Genomic DNA, 21,339 nt, shown 5'->3' on the forward strand with positions numbered 1-21,339 from the left:
GTGGTAGAAACTTAAATGAGGTCTAGATGTAAACAAGAAAAACGAAATATGGGTGACTATTTGCCAAAAACACAGTGTAGTAAGGAAAGTGCTGGAACTGGACCAGTTCATAACCTAAAAGAGAACAACAGCTTCCTTTCCTTCTCTGGCTGATTTCTGTTATTTTGATTGTTTTATTTTAATTCTTCACTGGTGGCCGTTTAATGCATGGACGTTACAGGCAGTGAGAACAGGTAGTCAGGCGCACAGACTCCAGAGCCAGACTGCATGGTTTCAAATCCAGGCCGTGCCACTTGCTGGAAATTGTAAGTTTAGTCAAGTTAATAAATCTCTTTAAACCTTCATTTCCTCCCCTGTCAAATGAGGCTGACTGTAGGACTGCTGGTTGCAGAATGCACAAGCAGAGGGTCAAAGTACACTGAGGGGCCAAAACTTTCCGAGTGTTGGCTTTTCACAAATTGAACACATATCTAAGGATTGTTAGAAGCAAACGTTCGATAGAGATAGAAAAACAATTTTTTTAAGAATCACATGAACAAATAACACACTAGACCAATTTTGCCCATTCCAGTCATCTGATGTTTTCTAGCCTAGGTTCTCCTATCTGTATAAAGTGGGTGATAATACATAACTTATAATGTGATATTGGGGATCATATGAAAAAATCCTACATTCTGTGCATTAATGAGTTTGGTTTATGTGTTTTCGAGATGAGTTCTAAGAACTGGGTTAGATTCTATAGATACAGCAGTGAACAAATATACATGATACCTACGTCTTTAAAACAGGATAATGGGTATTACTTCACAGGGTTAGGGTATGGAATAATCCATCATCCACATACACTCAGAACATACTTGACTATACTATGTACTATTTAAATGTCTAGTGGTAGCAGTGGTGCCCAAATACAGCAAAATTATGGTTTCCTACTGAGCACTTCTTATGAGCTCTCTGATTTAATTATCACATATTATTCTCTCCCAAGCAGAGGAAAGAATCTTCGTTTCTTTACTGCCTTATATACACCTTCAAGAAACTTTTACCTTTAAATCCCTATTGCCTCATATTTTGCCAGATACATGCTATGTTTATTGAATTGAATTCATGATGTGCAACATTTATCTCAATGAAAAAAATTATTGATGATCATCCCAGAGCAGCCCTCTTTATTCATTCCTGGAAATAATCTTGTTATTTAAAAAGATGACAGGTTTTCAAGCATTGCAAATAGGCCCTGTGTAAAGATTCTTAAAGGAGTTATTGGTGGTGTCCCCTGAGACAGAGGCTCAGAATTAACAAAGCCAGGTTTGCTGTGTGCATCAGTAAACTGCAGGCAGCATATAGAATTAGACAGAAATGAGAGAAAGAGGAGAGAGAACTTCCACTTTGTTATGGGCGAGCATAGTTCCTGGACTTGGCGGGGGCCCCAGGAGAATTGCCTTCTGATTATTTGAAGTAGGGGGAAGCTGTTCGGGATAAATGTGTTCGATTTTCGTATTTGTCTCTATCAGCCCATTAAACATTCTAGTCATTAAAAATAGCTAGGATGTCCAGAAATAGATCCAAGCACTCGTGAGTGGCTGTGATTCCTCTGCTGCTGCTCTGACTCTCTCAGCTTCGTGGTGATGAAAGGCATTTGGTTTGGGCAGAAGGGCAGTAAATGAGAAGATTTCTCCCCTCTGCGATATAATGGCCATACGAGTTTACTTTCTCTTTATGGAGAACAACCTGAAGACCTAACATTTCATTTTCCTCACGTTCTCAGAATTCTGCCTCCTACCCTTTTTGAAAGAGGTGTCAAATTCTAGAGGAATCTCTTTGCTGTGGAGGAACTCTCATTACCGTGTCGTTTCGGTCCAGCCTTGTCACTATTAATGGCATGGACCTGCTGTCAGACAAGAATAAATTCCTTCTCAGGTAGCCTCCTGGGACTATTCAAAGCATGTTCTAAAAGAGTCTGAAAAGGAGCAAATAATACAGAGTAATTTGAATTGCTGCATGAGAAGCAAGGAAAATTAGGGCTTAATCAAAGAATTATCAAACTAATTAGGTGTTAGTTATTAATGTGCCATGTCTTGTAATAATCTTATCTGTCAGTTTATATGCAAGAGCGCAGATTAAAAAAGCATTCTAGTAATTACGTGAACATATTCCTCTGGTGCCGTTCTAAGGTTCATTTGGATGGCCCAGCAGATAAACAATAGGGAATCTAGGGCTTGCTAATGGTTCAAATACAGGCATATTTTCTAATCCCTTTTCTTAACCAAGTCTTGTTTTATTTTATTTTATTTTATTTTATTTTATTTTATTTTATTTTATTTTATTTTATTTTATTTTATTTTATTTTATTTTATTTTATTATTTTTAAGCCTCTATTTTAAACAGAAATAAAGACACCCCCTTCCTATTCTGATGTAACTACAAACTAAGTAGACTGATATAGCCACTTTCCCAGCGACCTATGTGATAAACAAACATGCTTTGTCCATAGCTTTTATTCCTGTACAGGGTGTTTGTTCACGATGAAGATAATACTGAGTTTTGCAATATTAACATTAATGTTACCAGTTGGAGGCTGTTCAACCAGTTGCTCAGATTTTTGGATCAGTTCTAGGACTGCCATGCAGCCCAAAATATTTTACATTTTGGTTTTCTAAAATATTCTATGTTGAGGCAATGATACGGTTGTTCCCACATAGTAGTCATAATCATTCCACGTTTGAAGACAGTGTGTTTTGCTTGCTTATCTCCTCATCGACATCCAGGTTGATAGACTCAAAGTCAGGTTGTCCATCAGTCTCCCAGCAGTTACTGGAGCCCCAGTATGTACTGAGTAACGTGAATTTCAAAGCAGAAGGAGGTCACAGTCTAGCCAGAAATTATTGCAAATAAAACAATGAATGGTACAAAGAAGCTGGGAGAGAAAAGCAGAACATACTAATTAAGGACTAAATCATATGATGCAGGTTATACTCATTATAACCACCTAGAGAGGAAAGAGCCACAGAGACTAGGACAGGCTAATATTTTGTCAATGATCATCTTCAGTTTTACAGTGGTTGTTATTATTAGTTGCTTACAATGAGTTTATTTATCCTTATTTAAGTGACCAGTTTTTTCAACCCAAGGGGGAAAATATAGTGGAATAATTAAATGTACTTTTTAATTTACAATACCAAGTGAGAGATCAATGCAGGCTGAATACTGAACAAAGTAACATCTCACCATACTGATGTTATCTTTACCACAGTGTGTCCTTTCAAATCAGACCCTGTTATACTTTTGTGCCTGTCCTTTGTCATGCAAACTTAATCATTTATTACTACTTTTCTCAAATCTCTGCCACTCTTTTATTAAAAAAAACTGTCGCCTACAAACCACTTTTTTTTTGCAACCGCTTACATTGTTTAGGTAATGAGCACATGTTTAATAGACAAGGTTTGTAACAATTGGCATCTCTTAGACAAAGTGAGGAAAATAGACATAGAAAAAGCACTAATATTGTCATATTGAAACATCTGGTGAAAACAAACTGATGATTTAATCTTCTCTTACATGGAGATTGCATAAGAGGTAAACCTTCCCCATTTTCTAATATTCATGACAATGGTTACATTAATAATTGCTTTTTTTCTCCCCAAAAGAATATTTTTGGTGTGTAAATTATAAATAGCCTCCTGGCAGAAACTGGATAAGCAGTGTGTATTGTTTTAAATGACAAAATAATATGAATTATACACAATTTAAAACAGGAAGAGAAGTTGTATGGTTTCCAAATGTGTCATTCAAGTGAGAGTATATTTGTGAATTTAATTGTGGTGTTAAGCCTATTAAATAATAATTATTAACATGTTTCCATTTTATCCTTTACCTATTAAGTACTAGCATTGAATGTTTATGTTTGTGTGATCTGCCTGTAGTTGAAAAGATACGGTGTTTTATCATCTGTATTAAAGCACCAGGTAGAAAATTCTCCATTAAAATAACGAGTCCTTTTTTTGTCTTTCTGAGATCAATTCCAAAACCAGAAGATTCTTTATTAGTTGGCTCTATGGTTCTTTTTTAAGCTTTTCATATCTCTTTGAATTGCTTGTAAATATGGAATATTTTCATGGGTTAGAGACAATTTGAAAAAAAAAAAAGGAAAGAAATTTTCCTGCAGGTGAATATAAAGGATAGGTCAATTGCAGCATCTCTTCCCTTTGCCAAGTCCTGCGTGGTGTGAAAATAGCTTTGGGGGTGGCTGAAATGTGTCAGACTGATTATATTTTGTAGAATGAGATCCCTGTATAAAAGAGAAGCAAAACTATTTCACAAATGCCGTTCAATAGCTTTAAAAATTATCTCCCTGTATTTGAGGATAAAGGTAAAGGAAATTCACAATGAGCCTCGGATAACATGGCTTACCTAGAACTGGAGGAAAACTTAGGTAGTCATCCAGACGTTATTCTACATCAACCCTTTAAAGATTTTTGAGGCCTATCAGAGATGATGATGACAACATTGATGATGCTGATGAAAAGATTTACCAGTCACCGAGCACTAGCAGTGTACCAGGCACTGTGCTAAGTGCTACACATGGATCATCTCACTGAACTCTCACCAAACACTAGGAGGTGGCTTATAACTCCTCCACCTCATCAATTAGGAAATTGAACCTAGAGGAAGCTGCAGAATTTGCTCAGATCGCTGGATATTGTCTCTAGCACTGTGGGGAGAATTATAAATATTTCTCTGGAAAGGGGATTACTGCCTCTTAGGTTTTCTTTTTTTTTTTTTTTCTCTTTTCTTCACTCTGTATTGAGTGGTATAATTTAAAACAAACTCATAATCTCTGTTTCCCTCATAATGCAAATTTGACATGTACTCCTAAATCTTGCCCATACAGTTGCCGCAGAAAGGAGGCCATCAGCAGATAACTTTTAGCTGCCCTTGCTGGCTTGTCAGGGAAAGGAGTCTGGTATCGACAGCAGAAGCACTTTCCTTCCATACTCGAGAGCACAAATAGCTTCTCACCAAAATTACTGGAGGAATCTTGGTACGGTTTACTTTTAAACTTCCTAGATATCTATTAAGCTGGCCATAAGGCCTGATAAAATATCACCCAGTTCCATCATTAGAGTTTAAATAAATTTTGTTCTTTGTGGTTACAGTGGCAGCAAATTGAGATGGAAGAGAACAGAGTAAATTTCTCCCTAAGGTTGTTGGTCGGTCTGGAAGTTACTGAGGATGAAAACAATAGATTCTAGCGGTTTAGGAATTGATTTAGCAATCCACTGTGCCAGCTGTTCTCTGTTAATAACCTCTTTGGTAGAATCCTCAAGTCAAACAACCAGAAAAGATACGAGACAGAAGGAGGCATATTGATTCTCCATGTTTAGGTACTTTGCAAAAATGTCAAGCCTCCTACCTCTTAGAAAGGGAATTTGTTATTCTGCTTGTAAATTATTTTAATACATTTGTAAATGTAATGATTTTGTTTTGTGAGCTATCTTTTCTCTTATTTCCTCACCTTTGTTTGCTACGCATATTCTCACAGATCAATAATTTGGTGTGCCCTGATTTTCAGCCTTTCAGTAAATCACTAAAGTATATTGAATGTCTGAAAAGTCATTCTGAATGTAAACCGTGAACTATTACATTTTAACCTGAGAGCTTTGACACATTAAATGTACTCATATTTAGGAATATTCCACGTTATAATGCCCTGGTTGGTAAACAAAAACCTTATTAGAACTGATACTTCTGTTTTAGTAGCAATGATCAATTAAATTAAATGAGTAATAGCCCATTATTCATTAGTCAGTAAGTTAACATGGGGGGAAAGGGGCATGCCTGGGGAAATAGATAAAACTGCAGATTTTTAACTCAAAATTTTATTGAAATTTTGTCGTTTTTCTTAAAAATCATTCATTTTTAATACTATGCAATTATGTCCTGAAAACTTAAACATAAAAATAATATTTTAAATATTTGTCATGGAAAACATTAATTTCTAATAATATAAACCATTGTTATACTCCATCTACTCCTACCACTCCACTCCTCAGAGTATAGGCATCTCCATTTTGATAAAGAATGTTAGATATGTTTGACATTGGCGAGCAGCATCTCAGAGACATAATTTGAATTAATTATAACCTTGAAAATTGAATTGACATAACTAATGGTCGAAAACATGTGCTATTTGTATTTTAAATCATCTTCAAATGAAACAACGGTTAAAATGTCCATTAAAAAATCATTTCACCATAATATGGAATGTTACAGTTAAGATCTGTTTTCTTTTAATTATTATGAATATAATTAACTATAGAATTGTTAAAGCATAATATAACAACACATGTCCTGAATTGAAATTGCTTAGCATTAATCTAAGTTTTATCATATATTTTGTTCATTCCTTGTCCCATTATGCTATTTCTAAAGTAAATGCAAACACAAAGACAACAGGTTGCTGTTCAAAGATCTCTGCATTGGGAATCAGCATTCATGAGTCCTAATTTTAAGTCACTTTGGTGAATTTAGCAACTTGTTCACCTTTGGGCTTCAGCGTTCTCAGTGAATTCTCAGGTGTCTTCTGGCACTAAAATACTATTCATGTTACATCTGTGGGTGCAATTCTTTAGGCTGAAACATCATAAAGGATAATTTGCATAGTCTTTCCAGTTAGGGGAACCATAGATATTCAGATTATATTGCAAGTGTTATATCTTCTTTGGGCTGTTTAATATAGAAGCTACTTCTCTTCATCTTTGGGCTTTAGCTCAGTTTTTCCCACTAACCATGGATAAAATAAAAGAAGATGATTACTTCAGTCTGGAATTATAAATGATCAAAAAGTAGAAACCCAAAAGATAAATAAATATAAATTTCATTATGTAATTTGTTGGAAGTATTTTCTACTCTACTGAGAACTAAATGGACCATTCATATTTTAATATTCAAACATTCTGGAAATAGTATAACAGAACAGCTTTGAGCAATATTCATTTATTCACTTATTCTGGTAATCATGCATTTTCTCCTTTAATTATTCATGTTCCCTTACCAAATATGTGTTAATATTCCAGATTCTGAACTCAAGTTGCTCATAGTCTAGTGAGGATTAAAAAAACGAAAATAACAATAACAAAAACAGCCCAGGCTTGTAAATAAACACTTGTATTGAGAATCAGAGGATCAAGTGTACAGTATTCTGGGAGCATAAAGAGTTGAGAAGGGAGTGGGTAGAAGGGAATCAAGGAAGAGATTAAAGAGCTGAGCTTTGAGAAATGACTAGAAGAGGCCATGTTCTAGTTCTCATCACTAGGAGCGTATACCCCCATAGATATTTGACCTTTCATTGGGTGACTCCATGACAAGTAGGATATTTTCATTCTAAGTACATGAGATCGTTTTTATTTTTATTTTTGTAAATTGAGACTGCCATCCATCTAACATGCTTCATTAATCTCTTTTCATACCAATTCAGCCTTTGTATTCAAAGAAGAACATACAATTCATATTACCTATTTGTCTGTTTCTCCCATCTTTCCTGTCTGCCTCTTGCCTCGCCTTGGGTATAAATATGATTTACTCCAGGCTTGAAAGAGATATTGTTCAGAAAGCTAGGAGAAACTATTTAACAAAAGTGAAGATAGAATAATTCTGACAGCTTTGAAAATGTCCCAGTTGACAGTCTATCTAGAACTGTGGAAATGAGAAAAGGTAAGAAATTGGCTCCATGAGGTCAATTTAGTATCTAATCAAGGTTAAACAGAACATGACTACTAAAGAAGACTATGAAAATTTTTATCTTAGGAAATGAGATATATATATATATTTAGATCCTCTAAGAGTCATGAGTCATTTATGAGTCTAAGAGTTACGAGTCTTAGATCCTCTGAGTCATTTATGACAGTAATTGGCAATTGTCTTGATCTTCCCAATAGACTAAATAAACAGAAAAATTAAATGGAGGGAAGAATCTTTATCTTAAATTGGGTCTTCTCTGTTTTGCATGACCTTGATTCAATCACTTTTCCTTCCAGAGACCATTTTTGTCCATCTGAAAACTCAGGGTGTCGGAATAGCTGATTTTGAAGTCTCTTCCACACACCCAAACTCTGTGATTATGTTTCTGTTCACCTATTTGTGTTAGGTCCCAGACCTGGGGTATTCTGTCGTAATCGAGGTACAAGGATAAATGGAACAATGATATGGCAGTGAATCAATCTTATTTCCTTTCTTTAGTTGGCTTTTCCATAGAAAAATTATTTCTACATTATAAATTGGAGATGAAGAAGAAACAACACTAATATGACCTTTATCATTTTTAATCAAAAGAAAGTATGAAATATGTATTTGGCTACTATTCCTTGCTTTCCATCAAAGTGAATATGCAAATATATAATAATACATGGAAATATTAGGGAAGCTTTTTATCAGGATGCAGAGAAACCTTTCCAGTAGAAACATTTTGGCCTGGAGGATGCTCTTTGATCTAAGAAGCTGAAGCTTTTGGTGTCTTAAACACCCTTATAGTAGGATAGCATAGCCAGTTTATACTAAATAACCCATTTGCTTAAAAATTTTCTAAAATCATGAAAAAAATCTTGAAAATTAATTACTGATAAAGTATATAATTGGGATTACCAGTAAGGTCACGTGGCTTCTCCTTCAGTGTTTTCTATGTAAGTCCTCTGGCAAAACTGAAAACTATATAATTCAAGTGACAACAATGACTAAGCAGTTAGTCCATAAACAGCATCTAGCTGAGTATAACAGAAAGTCGCCCGCCTTTATCTGAGTATTATATTTCTCATTTGTTCCCAGATGCTCAAGCCAAATTGTCAGTCGGCCTTACTTTCTTTCCTTCACTTACCATATCAAATTCATTTAAAAATCCCATTGGGTCTGTGTCAAAATGTACTCTGAATCCATCCACTTACCTCAATGTCTTTATTTTTCATTGGCCATATCTTTAAACTTGCCACTTATTACTCTAAATAGTATTCCTTATTACCCTCCCTTGATACATTTTTTAATAGGATATTTATTTCCATTTTACTTATTTAGTTGCTCTTTTTCCTCTCTGCCCTGTAGAATCTCAGCTCCATGAAATAGGTGATTCTGTCTGTATTTTTCACGGCTACAACTCCATCTCCTAGGAAAGCGCCTCGTACTGAGTAGGCACTCAAGTATCTGTTGCACGAACAACTGAATCTCCATTCCTAGCCCACGTGGCCTCTCACCTGGGTTGTTTCCATCATCTGCAACTGATCTGCTGCTGCCTCTCATATTCTTTTGTCTGAAAACATTGTTTTTGTTCACACAGCAGCCAGTGATCTTTTAAAAACCTGCATGTCATCCTCAAACACTTCAAAAGCTTAGCACTGCCCTTAGCACAAATCCAAACTCACTGGAGCAGCTGAGAATGCTCTGCTTGGAGCCTGTCTCAGCTCTCCAGCACCAGGGGCCTTTAAGCAAGCCGGGCCGGTGCCTCACTCAGGCTGCCTGACTTGTCTTTGCCTGTTGGGGCATCCTTTCATCAGACCTCTTCCGAGGCTGCCCCCCTTGTATTCAAGTTAGAACTCAAGTGTCTCCCCCTTGGAGAGAGAGCCAATTCATACATTATACACTTGTCCTGCAGTTAGAATCCTCACACAAAGGCTCCCTGCTCTTCTCCCCCCTCGAGACAGCATACCTTGGACTGGAGCCACCACTGACCAGCGGAAGAGCTGCCTCTTAATTTTGCACTAAGCAGGTCCTCCTGGTCAAATCTTGCCACCACGGACTGTGCACACTAAGAAAGAAGACGCTTTTCTAATTTGCACAAACACCATTCTTGCTTTTTGAGCTGATTTAGTGTGATCTCTTTCCCTCAGTTGTTGTCTGACTCTCCACTCTGTTTTGATGTCCCTGCATTTCTGAGATCTAAAATTATGTCTTGTTTTCTATTGCCTGTCACCATCCATCGCTTTTGTAAGCTCCATAACAACAGGGTTCTTCTGTGTCTTCACTGTGGTCCCTCAACTGACTTGTGGGTACTGTTATGCCCAGGAATACTTACAACAACCCAGCTGGAGGAGACATTATTGTTCTCATTTTACCTTGAAACAAATGAGACCCAAGTCAAGTGATAATTGCCCATTTATTTGTTCCCCCATAAAACTGAGTACAAAGGATGCAAATTACATGTGTAGAACTTAGCAATACACACCTAGAGTTAGAAACGTACTTATGATTGGAGTAAATACCTTGATCTACCCACCCCGTACAAACTACTGAATTTCCTCAGATTCCTTATTGATTCCTTATTGGTAAGTTCCTCATTCATAGGCAAACTCATGAGTCTGGGATTATTACATGAGTAGTGTCAAGTTTTTTATTTTAAATAAATAGTGTTGGAAAGAGAGGAGTGGCCAACACTCTAAGTCTCTCTGGTTTCTTCTCTCCGTTTTGTGACTGTTCCAAAAGTACAAGACAGAGAAGGAGACACTCAGTAAGGAAACATGAAGGTCAATCACTGTGTCCCTGTTTTAATAAAAGACACTAGCACAATCCAATCACACATCTTAGCCTAAAATGTAAACTATATTTTCATTTAATTTTAGTATTTGTTCAATTCTAAACTTTATAAATATTATTCTACGTGTTATAAAAATAGTCTAGGAACCTTGTGACAACATATATAAATAAAAATATTGCTTTAATACATTTAAATGACAATCTTTTTTTTTTTTTACAAAATTCAGATCTTCCCATTTTATGTTTAGTTCACAGAGATTCACAACTGCTTTTCATGATGGTGAAAGAATGAATTGAGATAAGAATTTGTAACATTCATACTTTGTACTTTTTAAAGATGTAAATGAATGTTAATTCAGTGGTCATTTAACAGAGTGACACCTTCTCTGTCCCAAGATCTATCAGCTTTCATTGTTTGCAGCACAGGAAGACTTTCAAAGGGTTTGTAGTCTTCTGGGTGTACTCAGTACCTCCAGGAAGATGCAGTGGGGACCCAAGGGAAAAATATCTAACAGACATTGGAGAAAAAAATTTCCTTAAAATTTGTTTCAAGGTTTAGGGGATAGGCTTTAGTTGTCCAGAAATGGTTTAGAACCAGGAAGTCTACTTTAATAAAGAAACTAGGTAAATTAAACTTAAGTTTTGTGAATTGCTTTCTCCTTCACATCATCTGAATTCAGCTCGTAGACTCCTACTTGACTTGAGATTCTGAGTAATTCCATTCGTCATTTCTAGCAAAGTAAAGAAAACAGCAGTAACTTACATCATTAGAAGGAATGCACACTGTATTCCATCCCCAGTGGAATTCCACTAAACTGAAAGCAATCAAATCGACATGGGTGAGGAAAAACTCAGAACAATAAAATATTGGCAGCTTACAAACATGCAATTCAGGTATTATGGAAATCAGCCAGCCAAAATCACTCAAGGAACAAAAAAATAAAGCTAATTGACTACGTTTGAATGTCAGAGGGATTTTCAGGCAGTAGCTTGTAAAATGAGGGGCACCTTTAGAATTCCAAAGTAAATTTCAACAATCTAAATTTTTCCTTCAAAGAGTAACAATCTTCAAGAATTCCAAAGAAATAGATTCCTAATAAAATGATAAGCCTCTTTGCTGTAAATGAGTTCCACTATGTCTGTCATATTTAATTTTATCTGTTGTTGTGTCTTTGTTTTCTTACTTCAAAAGTCTGTTTCAAGTCCTCTTGTGTAATTAGGTGGGATATAAATTGTAAACATATTATAGGAAAAAGAATATTTTGAGTATTTACTATGTGTTGGATGCTCCATCACTTAATCCTCGTCACGGCCCTGAAAACTTTCTTCATTTTATAAAGACTGTGAGGCTTAGCTACTTCATGAAATTTCCAAATTCACACGGACTGTTTTAAGTGATGGAGCTGCAACTCTCACATCTATTTGACTCCAAGCCTGTGGTCTCTCTATACTACACAACATTGCTTTCATTACAAAAATTTTTTTATTAATATAACATTATACTCATATAATTTATTATATAACATTGCATATAATACATGCATACAGCAAAATGGTCTCTAATTTCAATAGTGTTCTCTGACGTTATTTGAGCATAAAAGAAGACTTTCTGTAAGTCAGTACTAAAGAGTCAGGTGTTATTATCAAGTATGATGCACCTGATTTGTTTTGGTGTCCCCTAGCATGACAAAAAGTTGTCCTGAGCTAATAATTCCACTGCCAGGGCTACCTAGCACTGTCACTGTGGAGGCAAAAGGACATCAGGTGTTTTCTTCCTCTTTTTCTGTGGTCCTGCTTCCCCACGGCAAGCACTGCTTCACAGTCATGCAGTCAACCAGGTTAGAGCATGCAGTACAGCCGATTACAGTCGTGGAGAATTTCTGATATAAACCCGATAGCACTTTGTGCTGCAGAAGCACCAGTTTGTCTGTTTTAATAGTTCTACATAGTTTGGCATCCAGGCCTGTTTTTCAGTAGATACTCTCTGTCTAGAACCTCCTTCTCCTCCTCCTTTCTTTCCTTGGGAAATTCTTTTTACACATTTAAAGGGTGTTGCAATGAATCCCCTCCAGAAATATTTCTGGGACATCTACTCTGTTTATATTGTTTCCCATCATTACAGTCTATTATAATGATCTGTCTCTAAGTCTGTTTTAGCCATTGTTGGGAACTTTGTGCTGGCAGCATTGGGGTTTAATGGTTCTTCAGTGCTGGGAACTGATAAATGTTCACTAAATTTTTCTTTTAAATAAAATAGTGACTTCAGAGTTCCTCCAGGAAAATATAAGAATATTTTGTCATGTGAACTATGAATTATTCTCTGGGGAAAGAACTGAATATACTTAAAAATCAGTTATCAAAGAGCTTATCAAGACTTTAAAAGATTATGATTATACATCACTACTTTTCAATAAAGTACATGACAGGAGAGAAAGCAGTTTAGTATGAACGGCAGGATTCTATGAAGATATTTTTGAAAATCTTGGCATTTAAGAAATAACTGATTTATGTATATTCATGGTCTCTTGTATTTTAAGCTTTAGATATTTAATTGACTCCTTCCTCAATCTAGATTCTCCCTAGATTTTAAAAACTACAAAATATCATCCTACCTTAGAAACATTTTTTTCAAGATGAGCTCTCTAGTAAGACTTGGAAGTGAATCTTTCCAAGGATACATTCCTTCAGTCTACAAAGAAGGTGGAAACTCAGGTTGAAAGCTTCACTCCTCTGTCTCTTTCCAGTTGCAGAACCCCTTACGTGTGATGACCCGCTGCCTGCCTAAGGGAGTCTGAGAGGAGCTCTAAACACCTCAAATCTGCTTAGGAGCTGAGAACCTGAATCCCTGTTCAACTCAGTTTCAAACTACAAAATGAAAATTATACCTACATCCTAAGGATCTTGGGAAGATTGTAGACTTAATAGATCACAACTGTTTGGGATCATTTTAGGCACTGTGTTTTTAGGCATTTTAGTAAGCACTATATACACGTTAGCTAGGGAAGAAAAACACTTTTTCTATACAAACATTAGCTAGGGATCAAACTCCTTTCTTAGTGTGCTCAGCCTTACCTTTTGTTTGCTTACTGAAAAAGGGACTTCCACCTTGTGTTATGTTTCCATCAAATCTTTGCTCTCATGAGTAAAAAATTTTATTAATAACATGGGTTGATACTTTCCTAGATTTATGGCCTGCATGGCATGAAATCATTTGCTTTGCTCTTGTTCATATACTTGAACATGCTCAAGAATCAACCTGGGTGGGTCTAACAACTAGTAGCAAGTCCTGTGATGAATGAAGACTAACCCCTTCTATGTGGCTTGAGGGCCTGGGATTCCTCTCTTCTCACCAGCGCAGAAGGTGGTGTGTGTGTGGCTCCAATGGCTAATCCTCTATTCACCAGAGCAAACTAGTTGTGACAAATTCTTTTTTTTTTTTTTGTATATATATTTTTATTGAAGTATAGTCAGTTTACAATGTTATGTCAATTTCTGGTGTACAGCACAATGTTTCAGTCATATAGGAACATACATATATTTGTTTTCATATTCTTTTTCACCATAAGTTACTACAAGATATTGAATATAGTTCCCTGTGCTATACTGTATGAACTTGTTGTTTATCTATTTTATATATATCAGTATCTGCAAACCTCGAACTCCCAATTTATCCTAAGCAGGCAGGTCTGCTGACATTTGATAATATCTAGTTGTTGGTGAGATTTTAGAAGGTGCATGTGCCCACGTTGATTGTTGGATTTAAAAGAAACCCACAGCAGGAGCTGATGGACTGAAAATTAATGATAAAACATTTTATAAGGATTTCATGCGGGATCATATGTTAGTTAATGTTTACAGTTCGTGGCCCGGATGGTTTTGGTTAATTAAAGAAATCACTTGGGATAAGGAAGCACTCAGAAACGATTGTGGGCGCTTATACAGTTCATAATAAGCCCAGAGACTTGAGGGAGGCTTTCAAGGTTCTATAAAACTGAATATATTTTCCCTTTGGCCCATTATTTACTTAACTGCAGGTCATTTATTTTGGCAGGAGAAAATGTACCTGTTCAATATCAAAAGGCCTATGAATTTTAACCTTCTTTTATTGCCTTATTATATCATTTGAGAATTTTTAGTTAAATGAAAAAAATGGTGATTTTGCTCTATAGTAGGATTCCTCTCAGCTTCTGTGATTTTCGTTTCCATAATTTGAAGTGCATATTGAAAATAAATTGCTTTATTTGATTGCATGTGGATTTTCCATTAATGAAGTCCAGTAGATATATTTGACATTGTTATATACACCTAAGAAAAGTAATATATTCAGAAATGGCTCTGAAGATAAGTGAATCTGTGTTTGTATCCACCTAAAGATCTCACCTAATAACAATTTTTCTTCTTGCATAATAATATGGATTTATACTTCAGACTATGAATTATGCATGTGGGGGATGGATGTAGCTATTTTAGTTGTGGATATTAAATTTGTTAATACTTTTTTTTCCAATACCTACTGCGGCACTGTGTGCACAGGACAAAGCCCAGCCATACCACCTCCATTACCAACACAGCAAGCTTCCCGACCCCCTCCGGCATCACCCACTCTTGAAGGCAAGTATTTCATTTTATTTTCCAAAGATCGTCTCTATCGTAGCCAAAACAGAATGTAGAGAAACAAAGTGAAACAGTGACAGCAGCAACAACAAAAGCCGTGTTTTCTTGGATAGTTTTAGTATGCCTCAGCTGCAGTTTACTTTTCCCAAAATCACAATATGCTCCTTTTTTAAACACCAAACATTTCCTCCTAAGATTTTGTATCAGTAACCATCAGCTTCCAGAGGAATGAACGGCTTTATACCCTTGAAATCAAGCTAGAGGGTGTAGGGACCAATGGACAAGGATACGCCCTGGGAGTCTTGCAGTTTGACGACTTGGTGAATTGAGACTCTGGTGCCAGACTTCCTGGGTTTGAATCTGAGTTTCATCTCTTACTAGCGGTGTAAATTCGGAAAATTACTTCAATTTACTCTCTATGAATTTTGTCATTTCTAAGATGGACAAAAATAGTACTAATCTCATAGAGTTATTGTGAAGAGGGAATGCTCTGTGTGTGTGTGTGTACCTGCTTATAAGTGCTTTATGAAATTAGCAGTTAATACTATTAGTAATTAGTTCTTTAAAATATGATGTTCCCAGATGAGCAAAATTAGAAGAAGGAAGTATCATCATAATCAGTTTTGCCAGACATTCCAAATCATTTCCCAAAGTCTTCATTCATTCATTTCTTCAACTAAAATTTGTTAAATTCCAACCATGGGCTCATGTCAGGTGTTGTCCAAAGTACTGGGATTCAGAGATTAATGTAAAAATAGCTCCTGCCATACCAAAATGCAGTTTTCAGATACAAAATTAAAGGTAATTAAAGAAGATCTGAATCTAAAACACAAGTAGCAAAAGCCAAGTATGCCACTAATTTTCTGCAAGAGTACAAATGGAGGTCCCCTCCAGATCATAGCAGCATTCCTCCCCACCTCCCCCAGCTCTCTCCCACACTTAAAGGGACCTCTGGGGACCCTGGTGGACACCAGCCTGCTTACTTGCCTTCTGTCCACTCTGTCCAACAGCTCCCTGTTGACTTTGTTCACCCCTTGAGACTAGAGGTGACCACAGTTACGATGATTCTTTCAAGAAGAGACCCATGAAGCCACTGGCATCAGAAATAGGGCTGTGTGGAGGGGAAAAAAAAAAAATCAAGACCCCAGGATGTGGAGTATAAGAGAGAAGAGATTCTGTAACCACACCCTGTCAACCTCATAGATTCCTAGGTCTGGGGTGGGTACAGCCAGAGGAGGGCCCAGGAGAGCACATAAAGCACAGAGCCTCCGGGAGGGGCCCTGGTTCCTGATTCTAAGAGGTGTGCTGATTTACCACAGCGTGATAAAACCAGCGTGAATAATAAGTCAGTACAGAGTACTGTGAAAGCTTAGAGAAGAGAGGGCATAGCTCTGTTTGGAAGAGATAAGGAGGGTCCCAGGAAAGGCTTCTCTGCAGAGATGACTGTGGAGCTTAAATCTCAAGAATAGGTGATTATAAAGCAACAAGGAAGGCAAGAGCATTGCCAATACCATGATTGGCATATGCAAAGGCATGGAGATGAGGAAAAAATAAGTTTGGTCCAGAGTAGTATAAATAGTTCAGCATGGAGAGAAGGAAGAGGCGTGAAGAGATATTAGGTTAGTTGATAGAAAGGCACGTGGAGGGCAGATCATGAAGTACTTTGTAGGCTAATAAACCTACAATATAATCAGCCTGCAGATAGATTTATCAACATTTTCTGTCTTTAATTATCTAACCTTTCTTTCCTTCCTTTTTTTTTTCTCTGATCGTGGTTTTGTTAGTTTTGCAAATCTCTGACATCATCCTATTTCATCTTATTTCACCTATTTCAAGAATTTTTTTTTAAATTTTTGACACATTTACATGGTTCAAAATTGAAAAGTTTTAAAAATTACGTAAGGTAAAAAGTCTCCCTCTTGGCCCTATCCACCAACTACCCAGTTCTCCATATAGGCAAGCAATATTAGTTGCTTGTAGAATCTTCCAGAGATATTTTGTGCGTGTGCAGACACAAATATTTCCTCTTTAGCTAAAAGGTTTTTTTCTTAGGAAGATGGGAAATTTTCCATGGATGGTATAGAGTTGTCATTTAGAAAGATCAACCTGGCTGTCAGTCTGCTGGGCTAGACCTGGTTTAAGATTGATTGAGGGCACTTGGGAACAGAACGGTCCAAACAGAATAGTCCAAAGCCTGAACTACACAGAGGTGTAGTGGATGGAGAAAAGTGGATAGATCAGAAAGATGCTTGGGAAGAGAATCAACTGGTCCAGTGTTCTGATTTGCATAGGTGCTTAGATGGAACAAGAAATGAGAATGACTCTAGGCTTCCTGAATTAGATATCCAAGTGGACAGTGGCCACATTAACTAATATGGGAAACCACTGAAATGAAACAGGTCTAGTGAGGAGAAGCAAGGAGATAATGGGTTCAGAAAGGATATGAGAGTTTTCCAGGGAACATCTAGGTAGAATTACTGAGCAGACCATTCTAAACTGGACGTGGAACTCAAGAAAATATTATATGACTGTTATAAGGAATTATACCCTCATATAACCTGTCCTCTCTTTTACATCTTGCTTATCTTCTCCCTTTCAAACCCCACCCCCAAATGAATCTCCAATAATGATGAGGAAACGTCTGAGAATTTCAGTCCACCTCATGTATCCTGAGACCCCTCCTATAAAGGTGACCCGGGCTCTGTTGATTATTTCCTGTTGATTAGAAAGGTAGTGGGAACTCTGTGCCATGGGAAATAATACAATAATAAACACCCTGTGCTCAGGAATCACACAGATCTGGGTTCAAATTCTGGCTCTGCTCTTTTCTACCTGGATGACCTTAAATGTGATACCTAAACTTTTAGACTCTTTATTAGTAAAATACTGATATTCATAATATCTACCACAGAGAAGTGTTTTAAAGACAGAATAAAACTATAATAATTGCAATTTTTATTATTGTGTTTGCTATAGATGAACGTAGGAAGTTCTTTGACTGCATTTTATTGGCTTAACACAACTTTCTACAAAGAATAGTTTGTAGATTACTATTATTTAAAAAAATGCATATGTGTCAATGCAAACAAAATGTCGATGTGTAAAAAATCTTACAAATCCAACCAATTGTTTTACATCAAATATCTGAATTTGGTAGCCTGTTTAGATAGTCTTTTATTTATTTTTACTTTTTAGTTAAATCTGAATGCTTTTGCAAGAGATGCATTGTCCAATTGACCACAGACCCAACAGTCATTTTGGCTATACATTTGTGTTTCACACAGCCAATAGCCAGGGAAGAATCTGAGTAGCTGAGCAGGTGATTTTCCTAAGTTTGTGTTATAATACCAGCATGTTCTATGTACTTTTCTGGCCAGATTCTGACCAAATCATGCCTTTGGCTATGTTCTCTTCAATTCACATTTCTATAGAAATACTGTTTGCTACACTTAAATGCATTTTACATTTGATATTCCAAATCTCTGTAAGTTGGACAATAGTTATTTATGATTAACAAACGTAGACTTGGAGTTTATTTATTTGTGCTAAATTAGTAGACAGCAGGACTGGGATTCCAGCCCTGAATTTCTAGTTCCATGCCCAGAGATCTTTCTATCATATTATCATGCAGTCATTGGAGCCTGAGGAGTCAGTCTTCATGTTTTCTGAGACATCAACAACTTTGGGAAAATGAAGACAAAGTTTTGTGCTTTAGAATGCAGACTCTGATTTAGAATGCAGGGTGGGGCCTGAGATTTTTCATTTTTACCAAGCTCCCAAGTACTGCTGATGCTACTGGTCCAGGACCTCATCTGAGAAGTAAATCCCTAGGTGATTTAGGAGGGAGGTGGAGAGAACAGTTGAATATTTCTAAAAATGCTTGTAATTTAGTATTAGTCATCTAGATGACCTATAAGTTGCCAAATGTCCTTCAAAATGGCTGGAATGACACAAATAAAGAAATTCTGACTGCTTGTTGTCAGGGAAAAAGCAAAAGGTTTCAAGCCAAATACCTAAGCATTATAGAAATTCTCAAAAGAGAGCAAGAGAAATGCCATTGGGAATAGGGGGAAATGTTACATTATACTTGTAAATTATAACAACCTATTATATAGTATGCAAAATATTTTGATTTGGCCAGCTACAAATTGAATGAATTAGCAGTTGCAAATTTCAAGTAAGAATCCCATACAATCTGTAAGTCAGGACTGTGTGAATACCAACCTGAAGAAAAGAGTTTGTTTGATTAATAGGGACCATGATTTAATGAAAAGTTCATGGAAAGTCTCCCTCTAAGAGTCCAAATCAACAATGCTTCTTGAATATTTAGAGAACAGCCCAGATTTAGTCCAAGTTTTAACACTGTTGTCTCCCACCCAAGTCAGCTACAGACACATAGTATTTAGCCCACACATATCTTTTATTTATTGTTTTTTGAAAGTGATCGATCATCTTGGGTAGTGTAAGCTTCCCACTGTCTCCAGTGACTCTCATGCCTCCTTCTCCTGTTCACTCCATTGGGTCCAGACTTCTTCTGTATGTGTGACAATTATGTGAAGAGAATTTCTTCTTGGTATAATAATTTCTTAAATTCTTGATCAACTTTGGTTTCAAAATCTGCTAAGGCTGCCTTTGCAAAATACCGCAGGTTGGATGTCTTAAACAACAGATAGTTATTTTTTCACTGTTCTGCAGGCTGGGAGTCTGAGGTTAGGGTGCTAACATGGTTGGGTTCTAGTGAGAGCCTATTTCCTGGCGTGTATGGCCACCTTCTTGCTGAACCCTCACATGGCAGAGAGGTGGCAGAGAGGGAGCTCTGGTGTCTCTTCCTCTTCTTAGCAGGGCACCAGTTCTCTTGGATCAGGACTCTGCCCTTACAATCTCACTTAAACGTCAGTTTCTAAAGGCCTTATCCCCAATCCAGTTACATGGGGGTTAGGGCTTCAGCATGAGAATTTTGGAAGGACACATGTCAGTCCACAGCACTTGGGAACCTCTATGCTTAGTTAACAAATAAATAAAGCAGCTTAAATGTTTATTTTATGTAATATGTTTAGTAAGTTGTTTAAATATTTCTTTTTGAGTAATCAATGACTTTGCCTTTTTCATTTCTATCATACATGGTTTTCCAAAACCGTGAATTCCCAACTTACATCATCTTCTGCACATACTTATAACTGACAGGAGTTAAGTATTTTAAATTTTTTTCTTAATTGAACTCAAATATAAATGAGTTTATGTGAAGGTAATAAAACAATGAAAACTCTAAGTAATCTCATCACCGGCTACTGATGTGTATCATTTACCTAGCTAGGAAACAAAAGACTTAGAAAAAAATTATAGTCAGAAGGAGGAATTGAGAGAGAGACCAGTTATATTCCTTTTGGCATTTAGACTATAGTAGCTTATGTGACTTGAGATAATTCATCAAAAACCTGACAAGTGACCATCTCACTGTCCAAACGTTCACAGAACAAGAGAAGCCTATAAATAATAGTCACATTTTCAGTTTCATCAGATTCTAATTCTGTTGTTGCAAGATGGACATAAAGTAAGGGACTCCAATGCCTCCAGTTTGAGGCAGATTTTGATAGTCAGATTGCTTAAATGTTTGACTCTAGCTTATCTCCAAGAAGAGGTTCCTGAACCACCCTGTAGCAAATGCTTTGCCTATCAGTCTGTCACTTGGAAAAGAATGGGTCATTTGTTAAGTGGGACACTTCGGTTCTATTGTTACATTTAAAGAGCAATTTAATTTGACATTTCATCCTGGAGTCCAATACTGCAGTGTAAGTGAACAACCTAATAGTGTTGCAGGACGACAAGGCAGGCTTGTTAGTAGTGTCCACTCTTAATTCCCAGAAATGCACTTAATTCCTTTGCACTGAGGAAGCTGGCACTGAGCAGCTTCCCAAGGAGTCCACCTTATCAGGCGGTGCTGAGATCATGGGCTTTGTCAGGGCTCGCAGATGTGCCGCCTGTGGCTTCATTAACATAATTGATTAGGAACTAGGACGTATTTAGTATTAATCAAGCTGTTTTTAGTGAGGCTGATTATGCAGTCCTTGATGCACTATTTTAGTCTGGAACTTCCTTAGGACCAAGTTGCAAGAAAATGGCATTATGTAAAAGGGAACTTACATGTAGCACTGAAGTATGCTCTTTGATTTGAGGAAAACAGTAACAAGTCAAAATGTAGGAACTTAAACA

At 36.7% G+C, this 21,339-nt stretch overlaps 1 protein-coding gene and 1 long non-coding RNA gene across 8 annotated transcripts in view; one reads left to right on the forward strand and one right to left on the reverse strand.

Annotated features, from left to right (window-relative positions):
• Window positions 1-21,339, forward strand: part of TRDN (triadin) — a 306,540-nt gene that overhangs the window by 112,211 nt on the left and 172,990 nt on the right. For all 7 annotated transcript variants that reach the window (XM_064486726.1, XM_064486727.1, XM_064486728.1 and 4 more), the window contains exon 10: window positions 15,049-15,126. In XM_064486726.1, coding sequence (XP_064342796.1) covers window positions 15,049-15,126 — 78 coding nt within the window. The remainder of the gene's footprint in view (window positions 1-15,048; window positions 15,127-21,339) is intronic.
• The window catches only part of LOC105088364 (uncharacterized), a 49,222-nt gene that overhangs the window by 11,263 nt on the left and 16,620 nt on the right, over window positions 1-21,339 (reverse strand). The window lies entirely within an intron of this gene.

Source organism: Camelus dromedarius, chromosome 6 (genome assembly GCF_036321535.1).
Source record: "Camelus dromedarius isolate mCamDro1 chromosome 6, mCamDro1.pat, whole genome shotgun sequence".
Taxonomy (NCBI): Eukaryota; Metazoa; Chordata; class Mammalia; order Artiodactyla; family Camelidae; genus Camelus; species Camelus dromedarius.